General features: G+C 48.9%; 2 protein-coding genes across 5 annotated transcripts in view; one reads left to right on the top strand and one right to left on the bottom strand.

Moving 5' to 3' along the window:
- Positions 1-6,420, top strand: part of Rgl1 (ral guanine nucleotide dissociation stimulator like 1) — a 249,011-nt gene extending 242,591 nt beyond the window's left edge. For all 4 annotated transcript variants that reach the window (XM_032915394.1, XM_032915396.1, XM_032915392.1 and 1 more), the window contains 2 exons: positions 1,915-2,029; positions 4,049-6,420. In XM_032915394.1, the coding sequence (XP_032771285.1) occupies positions 1,915-2,029; positions 4,049-4,236 (303 nt within the window). In that variant the 3' untranslated portion in view covers positions 4,237-6,420. The remainder of the gene's footprint in view (positions 1-1,914; positions 2,030-4,048) is intronic.
- A 6,364-nt stretch (positions 6,421-12,784) lies between these two features.
- The window catches only part of Colgalt2 (collagen beta(1-O)galactosyltransferase 2), a 102,492-nt gene continuing 98,647 nt past the window's right edge, over positions 12,785-16,629 (bottom strand). The window contains exons 11-12 of the mRNA XM_032915405.1: positions 16,324-16,530; positions 12,785-14,809 (exon numbers count right to left, since the gene is read on the bottom strand). Of these exons, the coding sequence (XP_032771296.1) occupies positions 14,533-14,809; positions 16,324-16,530 (484 nt within the window). The 3' untranslated portion in view covers positions 12,785-14,532. The remainder of the gene's footprint in view (positions 14,810-16,323; positions 16,531-16,629) is intronic.

The following is a 16,629-nucleotide window of genomic DNA, read 5'->3' as shown; positions in this document are numbered from 1 at the left end:
GTACAGTAGAGGAACAGCGGCCCGCGGGAGCCCGCGGCCCACGGGAGCAGTTATGTTTTTGGCACGCTTTAGTCATATGCTTCTGTTATATATGCTAATCCGAGAGTTAGGGGCCACCTATGTGGCCACAATGTTTGGAATCAGGGTACAAATGTATGCACCCAGCAGTTAATGCCATGGACGTGTGCTCTGCTCTGTCAGGAGAAAACAGTACATGGAGGAGACATCTTGGATCGAATTCACTGTCCTGTGTGGGTGGATACAAATAGATGAGTCCCCAGAGTATTCCTTCCTTGTTATAGGGACTGCCTTTGGGAGAACGGTCCCTGTCACCGTCCCTCCCTGGGACCCTTTATGTTGCACAAGGTGAGATCTGGAGCCATCCCTGCTGTTAACGCTAATTTTAACTATTAGTTCTTCTGTGTAGCTTTCGTGCCACAAAATAATAAACACCCAAGGAAAGCCCTTGACCACGGCCAGTGTTTTGTAAGCTGGTTTTCTCACTGAGGAGGATGGCTTGATTTCTGAACTGAAATCTTATCTGTCTTAGCTTAACATTTACCCACAAGTGGCCTTCCCCCTTCGGCAGTACACTACCAGTCTACTTTGATTCTGCTTGGAGATAATTCCCTTTATATTATCAAAAAATAGTTTCCTCCTTTAAAATTTTGTGTGCACCAGTTCCTTCCTTGTAAGTATATAAGCCAGTGTTTTAGCATTAGATGAATCCTCCCAGCCCTAATTGCTGTCTATTGCTCACAAACACCAGGTCAGAGGGCACCTGGGCCCTGAGGAAATCAAGCTCTGTGTATATGCACATGTGTGTGTGTGTGTGAGTGTGTGTGTGTGTGTGTGTGAGTGTGTGTGTGTGTGAGTGTGTGTGTGTGAGTGTGAGTGTGTGTGTGTGTGTGTGTGTGTGTGTGAGTGTGTGTGTGCTCCCATGCACGCACGCACCGAGCTCCACCAATCTGCTCCTAGTGAGAACAGATTTCTTTTTAAATATGCACAGGCTGAGTTTCCTTCACTTCTTTAGCCTTTGGAGTCACCACTGAAGATTCAGCACACAGATGCTCCCTTTTCATGTCACCTGAGCTTATGCTCAAAATCAACCAGCAGGCAGAGATAAAGAAAAGGAAAACCAGACTTGAGGATGAACAGAGCATTTCTGCTTTAATCAGAAGCTGCTTTTTATGGATGTGTGATTTACACAGCTATGAATCTTACTGTTCAGTTCTTTGAGTTTTAAAAGTCTGTGTATATATCATATGTCTACCACCTCAAACCAAGTGAAGCCACACCACGACGCCCTACGACCTCCACCAGTCTGTTCCCTTTAAGCTTGAGGTGGTTTTCTGATGCCACAGACACAGGGTTTCTGATTAAAGCCATTTCTTTTACTCAGTGCACTTGTGAGTCTTCTCCTCTGTAGCAGGTATCAGTTCTTAGTCCGTTCTCCGTTAGTGGCTCAGAAGTTTGTGGACATAGGTTTTCATTTTTTTTTTTAAGCAAAGGTCTCCTGTCCTTTTTTGCAGTGTCAGTGGGCAGAATTATATCCATTTCTTTCTATTGGTTGTTAACTAGGGTCACAGCATTGGGCTGACACGTGAAGATCGCATTGGCCCAGGGCTCAGAGTGCCTTGCGTTGTTCACAGTTCACATACATTCTCTTATTACTTGGGGAGGGTGATAGGTAATATGTTTTCCCCATCTTAGTGGGGGTGGGGGCGCTGTGACCACCCCCGCCATCTTTCACCCTACTCAGACACAGCACTAGCACTCAGGAGTCCCGGCTCTCTGTCCCGTTCTCACGCCACCTGCTCCATCCTTCCCAGAGGCCCACAGACAGCAAAGGGTCAGAGGTCAGGAGCTTAGGAAACACGAGCCAAGTTACAGATGTGTTTGCTGTCTCTGCAGTTGACGAGCCAAGATAAGACCCCCGCTGTGATCCAGAGAGCGATGTCAAAGCACAATCTGGAGTCGGACCCAGCCGAGGAGTATGAACTGGTACAAGTCATCTCGGAGGACAAAGGTGGGCGCACTCTCCACATATGGCAGGGCCAGCCGCACCCGCACTCTGCTCAGTTGCTGACAGCAGAAGGGGCTGGAATGCCTTTCTTTGCATTGGCTCCTAGTGGTGATGGGGGCGTATGCACATGTCTGTCTGAGTGCACAGGTGTGTGTGCGCACACCTCACCAGAACTGTACAAAATGTGTCTGAGCCAGGAGCAAGGCTGTGGCCGGCAAGCCCAGGCAGCCCTGATAGGGAGTCCTCATGCCTACATAGCAAGTGCTCTGGCCCACTGCCCCGCCCCTCGTGCCCCCTGGTGGTGACTTTAGGTGTGCCAGGGGGACACGCTGCTCTCACCTTATCAAGTGTTTGAAGCTGCTGCCCCATCCCAACTCTGTTTGCTGTTGTTTCTGGGCTTTTCTGTAGAATTCCTCTTGCCCACTGTTTGTGTTCCCCACAAGAAGTGCATTTTCATGAGCACTGTCCGTGTGACACCAGTGAGAAGCAGATGGAACCTGTTGGGTCTTGGCAGGTCCTCACCCGCATCCTTGACATTGTGAGTCTCTGTCCTGTCAGACCGGAAGCACTCATGTCACAATTTCAGAGTTTTGGGTCTTCTTGTTGTTTGTTTTGGTTTTGGTTTTTAGTTCTGGAACTAGAGTTACAGATGGCTGTTGGTGTCGGGACTCGAGCCCGGGTGCTCTGAATGAGCAGCCAGCGCTCTTCAACCTTCAGCCACCTCTCCAGCTTCAAATCTAGCTGTTTTATTTTATTTTTAAGTGTAGTTCAGGTCCTGGTGTCTGTAAAGCAAGCACTTTTCAGGTGGAGCCATCCCAGCTCTCAGTTAGAATACCTAAATGCAGTTGCAGTTAAAAAGGTAAATCCCCAAAGTGGCCTGCTGGACTGTACCATGTCTGCAGTGCAGAGCAAGGGGAGGCCAGTGGGTCTGCAGCCCCAGGGGCTCAAAGAGTGAGACCTGGGCTCAGCTGTGACAAATGCCTTGCCAGCCATAGTCCTTAACCAGCTCTCTGGAGACAAAGCCCCTCTGGTCCCCCATACAGCACAGGGCAATTATGAAATCACCATAAATAGTGTCCAGAAAGAGCTTTGCAGAAATGCCAACCGCAGTACAGATGGGAGTGCAGTTACTGTGGCCCCAGAATAGGTGAGCAGGAGTGAGAAGACTCTTTGGGGTGTTAGTCCTTGGGGCACACGTGGACACCATGTGGTGGTTTTAGAGAGCCTGTTCACCTTGGAATAGCTGAGGGTCCTGGTGTGAGGAATTCACTGCAAGTTCACGTCATGCAGATCTGCAGCCAGAAGCCTCTGCCATCTTCTTTCCTGACCCCATATCCACAAAGCCCAGTGGAGATCCATCCACCCATTTATTCTAAGGTTTTTACAACAGAATAAAACAATCTTTTGTTGACACAATCTATTATTTCACTGGTAATAACAACTCACTGAATTTGAATATTGCTTAAAAATTAGTGGCTTGCATTGTCTTATGCGGATGTTGCTTAGTGTTGAAAGGCAAACAGGACAAAGCAGTGACTCAGAAAGAATAAATAATTGGTTCGACTTGGAATTACTTCAAAAGTATCTCAACTTAATCCAAGTAATGAGCTTTGACAATTGCTGTAGGTCTCGTTCACGTAATTGGACTCCCCTAGACTGTGGGAGTGCATGTGTATACTCGATGACAGGAGGCTAGCAGGAGCCAGGAAGCCTGGGTCCTCATTCCCACTCTGGTCCTGGGATTGTCCTGCCTTTGGTGTCCCTACCCCTGTACCTTCTTCAAGCTCTGACTTTCTGTATCTGAACGATAAGTTCATGGAGAGGAATCTTGACACCTTGTGCTCAGGTTCAGATAGGGATTAAGTGTTTTGGGACCAGTCATGAAGAAGTATCACACTGCCTAGTCTAGACAAGAAACAAAGACCCCATCCAGGCCTTGCGTCTGGGCAGAATTAACTTTTGCCTGTCAGGGATGGGCTGCCCTACCCACACTGACCGGCTGCTGTTTCCTTCTCTTCCTAGAACTGGTGATCCCAGACTCTGCAAATGTCTTTTATGCCATGAATAGCCAAGTGAACTTTGATTTTATTTTACGCAAAAAGAGCTCAGTGGAGGAGCAGGTGAAGATGCGCAGTCGGACCAGCCTGACGATGCCCAGGACAGCTAAGCGGGGCTGCTGGAGTAACAGACACAGCAAGGTCACCCTCTGAAAGGGACAGGGCGCAGCTGAGCACAGCCGTGGTGATGCCAACCACCCAGGGTTGAGGATCATTGCTGAAAGCGCCAGATACTTATGGAGCTCAGCTGTGTAGAGAGCACTGTGTGGGGAGAGTGGAAGTGAATTTGACATTAAAAGGATAAATGGTTCACTGACGCTCTCAGGCCTGAGAGTGAATACAAAATGGTCCATATTTTAAAATATATATATACACACATATCGTGTGTGTGTGTGTGTGTGTGTGTGTGTGTGTGTGTGTGTGTGTGTGTGTGTGTGTGTAGATATACCAGAGGGACTATACAGGATGTTTTGGACTATGGAAAAACCAATTTGCACAATGGCCTGGGAAGTTGAGGTCACTTTTTACAGGGAAACAGAAGGGACTGAGCACCTGGTCTCACACCTTCCAAGTAAATAGAATCAGACCTGCCAATACCAAGTGTTCTCCATGCCAGTATTACAAGCCCAAGCTCTGATTTTGTAAAGGGAGAGGATTACTTTCTCAGTCACGTGCCACCAGATGACCAAACTGCAGAGGTTGGAGTGGCCACAGGCTGCATGAAAGGCCACCATGGAAAGGTTCAGATGAGTCAGTGGTCTCTGCCCTCTGCCTGCGTCTGCTGGAGCTTCAGAGGCCTGCGTGCCTTGCTGGTCCCCATAACAATGCTCCGGGGGTCAACACACGCTTGTTTCAATTCCTGGAAACCCTGTTGTGTTTCTGCCTTCTCTCCTAAAGAACGTACCACAGTCATTACCGCATAAGTAGCCTCCATCTTCCGTGACCTTTCAGCCAGAGAAGAAAGCGCAGAAGAACAGCGGCTCCTCTGGACTCTTCTCTGTCTTGGACCACTCCGCCGCCCTCTGATGGCCCTTTGCATGTAAAAGCGTACGTCCGGTCTTTTGCCGTCTGGAACCCCGTACCCCTCTCTTATGTGCAATCTGTTCCTCAGGTGTAGACATTTCTACTGCAGTTGACTACATGCAATCATTCCGAGCCTGTAAAAGATTTCTGAGCAGCGGCCTCTCTGTTAATGACCCCTTAGAAAATGTCCCCGTTGACTAATGGTGGCTAATTTCCACCTTCACTTTTGTAGCATCCTGTGCTCCAGTCACAGGGAGAGAAAGGGGACTGCGGGTGCTGTCTCTGCCCTTTCTCAGAGAGGTGCACCCGTGTAGATGGGAACAATAGTGCTCTTCCTTTCTCCCCCCACACTTGCTCTCCCAGCCGCACTGGTAGGTGACAGGTTTTGTTTGTAGCAATCACAGCACCATACTCGTGCTTCCGGTCTGAGCTATGCTGGGATCTGGATGAAAAAGCCATATGTGACGGAGCTGACATGTATAAGAAGCACTTTCAAATTATTGTCCCTTTTTAATTTTTTCTCCAAATGCCAGTTTTTATTCCAAAAATAAAGAGAATCAACTCAGAATATGATGTCCAGATTGTAACAGGGAGTTTCTTTTCTAACCCTGTACTATAGCTCCCCAAGATGATGTAGGGGTTGTGTTCTGTAAATAGCTGTATGAACTCAACAAGAAACACCGGGAAAAGCTCGTATGTGTGGCAGTGGACCAAAGCGAGGGCCAGGAAGTCATGGTTCCCTTGTCTTGCACATTCTGACACCAGATGGACCCTGGTGTTTCTCGGAGACTGGCCTGGAGCGTGGAGACCAGCTAGCCTTCAGCTGGTCATCAGAAGGCACCTTCTGTTGTTTGTGAGCCTTCTTTGGTTAGTGCTTCTGAGCACAGAGGGGAAATGGCAAGGACTGCAGCCATCAGGAAGCTGAGGTAAACCTAGCCTCAGCCTGGCTTTCTCAGAGTCAGGAAATCAGTGCACAGCTACTGCCCTGGTTTGGGTGTGACTCACAAGACATACGTGTTATGACCATGTGCTCACCCTGTGTAATTATACTGTATATGTAGAGCCTAGATTTATATACTGCAATGTAAAAAATATATATATATTTACCTTTTTACAAAAAGACAATGGAAATCCCAAGTGGGGTAAAACATGGCCTCCTTTATTTAATGCCACTTCAGTTGTTTTAGTTTTGCTTCTGGGTAAACAGCTGGGTTTTGTTTCCAGCCGCTCGCACGCTTGTCCTTCTGCATCTCCAGCATCTGTTTACCTTTTGGTTAAACTAATAAACCGGTTTGGGACTTGGTTGGCATGTGCTGCCAGACCCAAGGGCTTGTATCTGGAGTGTGAATCAGATGGGGTCCGGGCTCCAGGTTTGCCAGCGTTCAGAGGCCCTTTCTGAACCAGCTGGACAGAACAGAGGGACAGCAAGGGGCAGAGGGCTGTCTCCCTGGCAGGGACTACGGGCTTAGAGGGAAGAGGCAGGTCCCCAGGACAGACCAGTGGTGTGTGCCTTTTGTAAGCGTGAGCCTGGGCTGAGGACTCCAGGCAGTCCTTGTTAGCTCCCCGAGAGCCTGAGTGCAGCCGTGGCACCATCAGGACGGATGTGATGCTCCCCGAGCAGGAAAAACCCCTCTGGAAGAGCTCAGAAGGCACCCCCCACCCCCTCAGCTGACTTCATACAACACAGTTACATAATTTTCATCTTGTTACCCAGAATTATTTTCCATCAGGTTCCTAAAATGACCCAAGTAGGTGTTTTGAAAGGGAATTGATAATGTGGCCTAACCTCTGGGACTATGTGACTAATTTTCAAAACCATTTAAGAAAACTGAGCCCCTCATCCTAAGTATGTGGAAACTGATCTTGGAGCCTTTTTGCCTGAAGTTGTGTCTTCAGATCACCGTCTCGGAACCACTTTCACGTTCACACAGTGTAAGACCGTAGGAGGCTGCTGTGCTCTGCAGTGCTCCGACCTCAGTAGCAGCGAGGAGCTTCCTGAGATTGTCTTTCTCTTCAGGTGCCTACACCTCCAGTCTAAGGAGTTATTACATTGCTGTTCTCATCCATGATTTCCTCAAGAAATGTCTAAAGTTGAAATGCTACTGGAGGTGTTTATTAGGCTATCTCAGACCAGACTGACGTAGCCAAAAAAATCCCAGACCTTAAACCAGAGATTGCCTTTTACAGCTAAGGGAGCATAGTGGAAGCCGGGCAAGTCCCTTACCCAGTGACTGGAGACCCAGCTACTTCCTGCCTCCCCACACTACCTGCTTGCTTTTTTCTTTTTTTCTTCAAGTCACAGCGACCAGCTTTTTAATCTTAAATGCTCTGACTGACTTAGTCACACATGGTGCTTCAGTCCTGTCACTGTGTAGCTTGGCCTGGTGTCTCTGTGCAGAGGAGGCAAGACACAAATGCCTGAATGTCCCATGCCCCCCCAGAGACGGTGTTTAGAATAGATGGTGAAGACCTCAGAAGGGGCCGCAGAGAACAAAGGAGAAGCTGAGGACAAGAGAAGTTAAAAGGGAGAGAAAGTATCAGAAAGTCTGATTTAAATTTGTCCAAGAGGCAGGGAAATTCAACAGGAGCCAGTAGTTTAGATCATAGTTTGCTTTTGAGCATGGGCCCCCATCGTCCCTATCCAGAAACCTGTAACCTGGGTAGAAGTATTCCGTTTTACTTGGCAGTCTGAGGCGTCTGATTTAAATCACACCCCACTCTTCTTTCTTTTCCTTCCCCCTCCTCCCTTGCCCCTTTGGGAGGGGTGGGGTGTGTTGATGCAGGATCTTACTGCGAAGCCAAGGCTGGCCTTTCAGGGAGAGCCAGTCCTCACCCTCTGCTCAGACTGGCATCCCCGCCCTTTATCACACCATCATGCCCTCCATCACTCAGTCACAGAACATGCTGTGCGATAGGTCCAGGCCTGAGGCGTGCAGGACTTCACCTTACACAAGAGACGATTCAGGTGACTTCCGAACTGCCCCCATGGCTGCTTTCAAAAGATCAAGGCCACCAGATTTGAAACGGGCGCGATCTGCTAAGTGATAGTTCTCTCTCATTTATATGACCGCAAACAGCCAACAGCATCTTAGCTGAGAATGTACGCCATGGTATGTATATTTGATAACCTTGAATAATTAGTGTATCAGATATGTCAGAGAGAGGGAGGGAGAGCTAGAACCATCGAACATTTTGTTGGGGCTGCAGTTTGCAGTTTGTGTGTGTGGTGGGGGATGGGGCAGATCCGACTGCTGGGAAGACAGGCTCCCTGGCCCCTTCCACCTGAGGTAAGTTACATTGTTTAGCATTGCCTTCACTGAAAAGTGGTAGCTGACAGGCACTCCTACCCTTGAGGTTTATTCAGTACCCAGTGAGATCCCGTGCACACAAAGCTCTTCGTCTGAGTGCATGATCTTTGTGTGCACGGTCTCAGCTGACTGCTGTCTTCCTTTGGGGCTAGGGCAAGGGAGCCCCAACATTGCTGGCTGGGGGGGCCGCCCCCACTCCAGGTGTGAGATGGGAAAATGGCTGAGATAGGTCTATGCATGGAACAGAATCCTGGGAAAATCTCAGCCTGCCTCTGCCTTGGGGAAAGTCTGACTCACGGTGTTGGAGCACGCCTGGGGCCCCTGCAGCTTGCTTCTTGGCTGTGACCCAGAGAGACTCATGAAGACAGGCATGTGGGCTCTGCACAGCCTCCCCGGCCAGTCTTCAGGCTTTTCAGTGAGGGGGCCTTTGACAGGAGAGCTGAGGGCTCCCACCCTCCTGGATGCAGACTTGTAGGGAGAACCTCACTCACTTCTGGGTCTTCTGTGAGAGTCTAATCTCTGCCTCTTTCCTGTAGGAAGGAAGGGGCTTTGGCCTCAAAGGCCCAGCCAGAGGTGTTTACTTACATGCCTGAATCCAGGTTATTATTGTCCCACCATTTCATTGCAGGCCTAAGCCCACCTCGGTTTCCCACTGTGGTAGGATTAAGGATAAAGTGGTCACTTTAAGGACTAGGCTGGTACCACTTCTGTTAAACCTGCTTCCTGTCACTGGTTTCCTCTTGCTTTCTTTCCTGTCCGGTCTCTGCACCGACATCACTACCTCCAAGCATGGCCTGGGATTCTCTTTCTCCTCTTGTCCTGTACTTCCATCCCAGAATCACTCTGGGCATCAGGACTTTGCTCTGCAGGCTCTCACTTTCCTCTCCACTCATGAGTAGCCCCTCTCCTCAAATCTGCCTGCTTTCCTCTTGCATGGCCAGGTTGGGTAATCATACAATCCCCTTCAAGTCTCCACACTACCAAGCTGGTTTAGAACAGCAGTTCAAACCTTTCTGCTCACACCACGGGCACTCTGGCAAGGCCACTGTGGCCTGCATGCCTGTTCCACGTGACTGGTTCCCCCTTCTCACTGACAACTTGTAAGAAACAGAGAGAAGGGCTGGAGAGATGGCACAGCCGTTAAAGGCTAGGCTCACAACCAAATATATAAGAAACAGAGAGAAAGCTGTCTACTGCATCCTAAAGGACATCGTTCTTCCGGGATCGAGATTCTGGACAGCCCTGGGCTGGGAACTGTGCACAAGAGCTCCCTCGAGGTCCCCAGGGGCTTCTAAGCAGATGCTTTTCAGACCTTGGTGGGGCTCTGATGTGGGCTTTGACTTGCACACCCATTTAAAGAGAAAGTAAGCTGAAGAAACTAGGGAAGGGCCTAAAAACAGATGTAGTTTATTCAAAAGTAAAGAGAATTGATTCTTAAATGATTCTTCATTCCACCCTCCTGCTCTGATGGGAGGAGGATGGCAGGAGCAGCATCACTGGTGTGGTAGCAGCCTAAGTGAGACCGTTTTACTTTTGAACATGTGCAGTGGGAGAAAGAAAGCATGCATGTGCACACACACACACACACACACACACACACACACACACACACACAGGTGGGGGAGAGGGAGGAAAAAACCATGAGAAGGCAGGAGGGAGAATTTTCAGTGAATTCATAGGGCAGAGAGGAAGTCAGCCTCCTGGCTCCCCAAAATTTTAATGACACAACTCAGCACTGGCCCTTAGATCCCACCTAATATTGTCTAATATTTCCATCAACATTTCTTCCTGAACGCTAAAGCAAGTTCATCTTTCCCTGTCCTTGTCATGAGAGGAGGCGCCACTTTCTACGCAGTCTTTGGTAGCATGATGTATTTAAACCACCACTGTTCTCCAAACAGGCAAACGGAAAACCCTAGACTTTTCTTCCTGTGCTGAAGGGACTGTCATCTGAGGCTTACAGGGGACCCCATGAGTCTTCCTTTCAGCTTCATCCCTCAGCGACAGCTATGAGAGAGTTTCTGAGGCAGCAGGTTGTCTGTGAAGAAAAGAGCCCTACGAAATTCAACATGGCCGGCCATCCTGACAACCCCCAGGGCTGCCTGTCCTCGGGTGTAAGTCATTGCACTCCATTTCCTCAGACACCTGCCTCATTTCAGCTTTATTTTGTTATCTAACTCCATCGTGAACTGCTATCAGTCAAGGTGATCACTTGTGGATCATTCCCGTCCCCTCCTTGGTTAGAAAGAGTTTCTCAAACACTGTGGTGTCCTATTGTGTCCCGCCCCACTGCTGGGTGCCCGGGCACAGCTATGCCACTCAGAGGAGGCAGAACAAAGTCCAGATGGTGGTCCACAGCCCACGTTTTCCCAGAAGGAGAAATAGCAGAGTCTGGGACGAATGTTGTGGTTCCCTGGTCTCCTGTGTACCGGGCACCACCTACATTGAACCACTAGGAGTCAGGAACCAAGGTCCTGGTCCACAGGGAAGGAAAGCAGAGCCCTGGATGAGCTGAACTCAGCCTGATTCAGAGTGGATGCCAAGAGCATATGCAGGGGTTGGGAGAGGAAATGGCTTCTCATGGCTCTTTCCAATGAAGGCCTCCCCTACAACAAGCCTTGATGAAGGGACCATCCTTGCTGTTCATACTGCCTTATTTGATGGAGGATGTGAAGGCATACACTGTGGAAAGCCTCCTGGGACACCACCTTTACTCACTTGCTCCAACCGTCAACGAGAAACAGTAAGGTCAACAGGTTTGTGCTCAAATGAGAACCTTTCTGGCTCCAGGCACCAACTTTATCTCAGAATCATCTCCACTGTCAGGAAAGCAACCAAACCTAGACTCCTAGACTTCCTCCCCAAACAGCAGCCTCTGTCTTCACAGTCAGAATGTAAGCAAGTTAGCTTGTTGGTATTACCTATGTCCTGTCCCATCACTGGACCCGCCACTCCCACCGACTCTCCCATTGACCCTGGATGGTCTTTCACAGGCCTCTTTTCACTGTACTGAAAAAGCACCTCTAACTACCACACCTGGCCTCATCGCCTGCAGACTTCCTCAGCAGAATCAAATCCTCCAGGATCCTACAGCCCATTTGTTTTCTTCTACTCTCTAAAATACAGCTACCTGCCTGTGTGGTTCCTAAGTTGATTGGACTCCCACAAAGGTGGGGACCTGCCCTTGTCCCCTGAGTGTTTCCATTCCCCAAACAGGGCCTGAAGCCAGGCCATACTCACACATGGTTCTGGAGACTTGGGGGGAAATTTGATTTGAAATACTGGAGTCACTCTCCCCACCATTTTATCTTGGTTGGATGGACCAAGTGTTAGCACAGCAATGAACAGTGGGCACACTCAATTTCCTCTAGGGGGAGACTTCTGCCTGGAACATCCGCCATACCCTCAATTTCCTCTAGGGGGAGACTTCTGCCTGGAACATCCGCCATACCCTCAATTTCCTCTAGGGGGAGACTTCTGCCTGGAACATCCGCCATACCCTCAATTTCCTCTAGGGGGAGACTTCTGCCTGGAACATCCGCCATACCCTCAATTTCCTCTAGGGGGAGACTTCTGCCTGGAACATACGCCATACCCTCAATTTCCTCTAGGGGGAGACTTCTGCCTGGAACATACGCCATACCTTCAATTTCCTCTAGGGGGAGACTTCTGCCTGGAACATAAGGCATAACCCAGCCAGCTTGCACAACCGTACTTGTCTGCCCACAGCAGCTCCCACAGTCTGGGCAGGGCAGCTACTGCCCTGCCCATTGGCCTTGGGATCCCATGACAGTTCCTGATGCTCTCTGGTTTTCAACACTCCGATGCACACATGGAAGTCCCAGTAGCATTGGTCGCTGGCAAGGGTTTGAAAAGCCAAGCAGCAGGCATAATTTAGAAATAAGGTTCTTTGTTTTTCTTTTTATGGAGAGCTCTGGAATGCAGCTGACCATTTCTCTACCCTGAAGCAGCACAGCAAGAAAGACCAGGGTGTGTGGATGCCCGTTCCCTCAGGTTCCCAAAAGATCTCAGGGATGAGTCCTCTGCAGACTGCAGCGGGCAGCCCACACGGCAGCAGGCAGCACTTACACTATCAAGGTCAGACTTGTCTGTCAGATCCTGAGAGGAATCCACAAGGTTCGCCCTCTCAGGCACCAAGAACAGACTCCAGGGATAGAGGCAAAGCCCTGGGAGACCTCAAGTGTCACCGCAAGGTGTCTCAGTTGAAGACCAGAAGGGAGGCAGGGCAGACTATCTGGATTGCTAAAAAGATGGCTTTTTAAAGAACTGGATCCACGGTCTATAACAGTACATGAAAATATTACGAGGGACTCAGATCTGAGCAGGCAGAAACACAGGCTGGATGAAACTAAGAGAACCAGAACTTTATTCACAGTTAGAAAGGTCCTAATCTAAGATTCAAAAATTGAAATCCAATGTCTTTTAAGAATGAAAATTCTTAAATCCGTCAGACCAGCTGACAGGGCAAATGGAGGAAAATTCCCCATTAAGACGACAACAACAACAACAACACAATACACAACTCAGTCTCCCTCCACTTCCAGCACCCCAGCCACCTCCCACCCCTATAAGACACAGTGAAAGCCAGGCATACTTGCACACATTCAAACAAACAAAACGCCAAACACCCGAGGAGACCTCAGGAATCACTTAGGGTTCCTCTTGAGCTCCCCAGTGCTCTTTTCTGTTTTTCTAGGTGAGAGAGGCAAGCGGAGCTGCCTGGCCTCTCAGCTTCAGTCGAGAAGACTGAACCACAACCAGGAGGGAAGGGCGGCTGAGGTGAAGCACGCGAGACACTCTCAGACAGCTGGCTGTGAATCTGGACACCGTGACACAGCCCAGCATTGCACCTGACATCAATTTAGCCTAGGAAGAATTAGGAAGGAGTTTTAGGGGACATTTTTCTATTTAGGCTTTTTGGCTCTGAGAGCTGTAGATCGTTGACTTAAATCTATTGTCTGGACCAATGTCTCCTACATTCACTGGGGAATAAGTTACTCCTGACTGGAAGCCTGTCAACAGCAGTCTTCTCTGCAAAAGCCAAGCTGGGAAATTCAGGCAACTCAGATGGTCGGGCCCACGTGTCTACACTGACATCCCCGGTGTGCAACGGGAGTCTGCTTCTCTGCCTCACCCTACAGACAATGTTTTTCCCCACATTTGTAAAATAAATAATTCAGAACATAATGAAAATCCAAGGCAAGGATGACAGTGAGGCTGAAATGCGTTCTGCCTCTCGACAGTGACGTGATTGAACCCATACGTGCGGTTCATCCCCAGGTGAGGGGGTGACGCATGAGGTGTGAGGTTTTGGGTCACCCCCTCCCTCACAACCTGTATATATTACAGTTTTCTTTATAAATAGACATATGGGACTTAAGCCACAATACAAATGCCAAAGGTTGAGCTCTTTCCCCCATAAATATCTAACTATTATAGCCACACGGCACCTAGACGTTTTGAATGGAAGCTGCCATGATGGTCAAGAGCCATGTCTCAGACCATGCCAGTTACTTACTCCATAATAAAGCCAAGAATAAAGCATCCCCTTTCAACAAGCTCATGACAGAGCTCCTTTGAATAAAAACCAGATTAATGGCTTGGTTTCCCCACCCCCAGACACTTGTCACATAGACCTGTTGTCTAACATCAAATAGACAAGTAAATGTAGTTTAGCTGGCTTGATGGTTTCGGGGTCACATCCGCCACATAAAATGGACCACTCTGGTTAGTAAGCAAGGTCCACTGGCTTGTCCGTGTTGACTGCCCACTTACTGATGTGACAGCTTGGGGAGGCCATTTCTTGGAGCAGTCTATGAGCCACATTGCCACTTCAGTGGGGCTAACAGCATTCTATGGCTAGTGAGAGGAACCGGGCATTTGGACTGAAGTTTAACTTAGCTGTTTCAGCAATGGTTTCCTAGGAAATTTGGTTTTGAATATCTCTGCTCTTCGCTATTCAAATTATATAATTTGGTGAATCACATCAAACACTTGATGAGACGACTGCCGTCTCTATAATGGAGCAAACGGATGAGCAGCTCTTTAGAAACCCCAGACAGTGATGAACCGTGTGGACCACACACCCAGGCAGCTTTCAGAGCTCGTCCCTTGAAGGCACAGTGTCCAGAGAGGTCGGCGGTGGTAGTGCTTCCGTGTTCTTGGCGTTGCTGCGGATGGGTCCTTGCTTCCGGGACTTCCAGGAGTGTGTCCTGTCCCAGTCAGTGGCCACTGTCTCATTGTCCCAGATGGTTGACGTTTCTGTGTCGCTCAGATAGCCTGGCTGGCCTGTGTAGTGTGTGGGGTAGATGAGCAGAGGTTCTGCAGAGAAGGCTTTCAAGTCCCTGGATTCGTAATACTCCTTGTACTCTGCCCTGTAAACGAGAGGTGCAATGCACATGAGGGCAGAAGTCTCAGGGAACGGGGAGGGCAGAGAGCTCTACTTGTCATCTCTGAAGCTGCCTTTATAAAAGCTAATTCCTTGCTTTAATAAAGTTGAATCAGTTGTGGGGAACCTTAGACTACAAACAGGAAAAGTGTTTCTTTAAAGTGTTCTGAAGATCTGTGCGAACTAGCCAAGGGCCAGGCCCGGCCTGCTGTAGTTGGCTAGAACAGTTTAGTGAGTGAAAGGTGAAAATTCAACTCCGTTGGACTCACGGGGATAAATAAACCTGATCAATTCCCAATCAGCATTCCGTTCCTGTTTGCACTGATAAAGCAACGAAGGCATCTGAGACCTGGATAGCAGCAATGGAGTAAGAGATATGGAGGTTTGGAGGCATGCTAACTGGCCGCCATCACACCCAGTTCTTCCTCCTGCCCTGGCTCTATGCAGTTGTAAAGCTAGAGGGACATCTTCGCTTTCCTCCAAGGGCTTCTTGAAAGTTCCGTGGAGGATACCAACACAGTATCTTCGTCCATGGGAGAGATAAGTACTAACTAACTACTATGTTCCTTTCTGTTTCAGGAGAGAGTGGCTTGACTATGTTTCTGTCAGGAAACAGAGGTAAAGCATGTGACATAAAAGATGGCTCAGGGCCCCGTCTTTACCGGTGACAAAACGGGCAGGCTGTATCGTGGGGGCCTCAACAGCTAAAATGAAGGTCAGAGTTGGAGGTCACTTAGCAACTGAGAGAAGGAGTCAAGCAAGGTTAGAACCTGGCCTCCTGTTCCAATCATGAGTTTAGGAAACACTGGTTTACTATTACATAGCTGGCAGCTATTACACGTACTCTAAGGACCTGGAGATGTGTGGTTCTTCCTGCCTCCAAGGGCTCATTGCCCCTGGGAATAAGAGGTAACCACCCGTCATTTACTAGACCCTTTGATAAGTGTCAGGTCAGCCGACCGGGCCTATGGTATTTGAGCACTGGATTCCTGCTTCTTTCGATATCTGGCTCAGACGCCATCTCCACATCCCCTGAATTTCTTGCCACCTCTGTGACTAGAGTGTCATGAAACATCATGGCAATTCGTTCATGGGTCCATGTTGTCTCCCAGAGTGTGAGTACTGAGAGGGTATGCACACTACTACCCAGTGGTCCACACGCACATGGGGTGAGCAGAGTGACCCTAGGATAAATCTAGGGTGGCTTAATGACCGTTAGCTTCAGGTGTGTGAGGTTACAAAGGCAGAAGAACATAGACAAACAGATTCTGAGCAGACCCCTGTCCCATGCACTGAGTAGTGAAGAGGATTACACAAGGCAGTCACCTCCTCTCTCGTCCCTTCTGTCTGTTCAAAGGTCTACTTGACTTCTCCAGGTTATGATTGTAAAAGGGTTCTTTAGGAAAGCCACACAACTATAAAGGCACCAAATTCTACCCAGGGGCTTCATCTAGGAACAGTATGTGTCTAAGGGACAGGTGACTGTGGCAGGAGACTTACACGGGATGCTTGTTGTACATGATTGGCAGGAACTCATCCACTGGCAACATCTTCCCAAAGGGATCAGCTCCAACGAGCTTCTGTGCCCCTTCCAGGGAGATGACGTAGCCCAGCGTCCAGTAGGAATAATCGGCTTCAACGAGATTTACAACGTTGGGCACCGCCCTCTCTGGCTCTTTGACTTGCATTCTTTTTCGACCGATGTAACTGTAAGGAGATGGGAAGAGGAGGAAAGTTCCAAGTTGAATATTAGGATACTGAATATTATAAGAACAGAGCACATATTTAGTTTTAAGAGATGTTTTA

The sequence above is a fragment of the Rattus rattus genome, chromosome 10 (assembly GCF_011064425.1).
Source record: "Rattus rattus isolate New Zealand chromosome 10, Rrattus_CSIRO_v1, whole genome shotgun sequence".
NCBI classification, from domain to species: Eukaryota; Metazoa; Chordata; class Mammalia; order Rodentia; family Muridae; genus Rattus; species Rattus rattus.
Note: the sequence above shows the minus strand (reverse complement) of the source record. Positions and strands in the feature narration are given on the sequence as shown.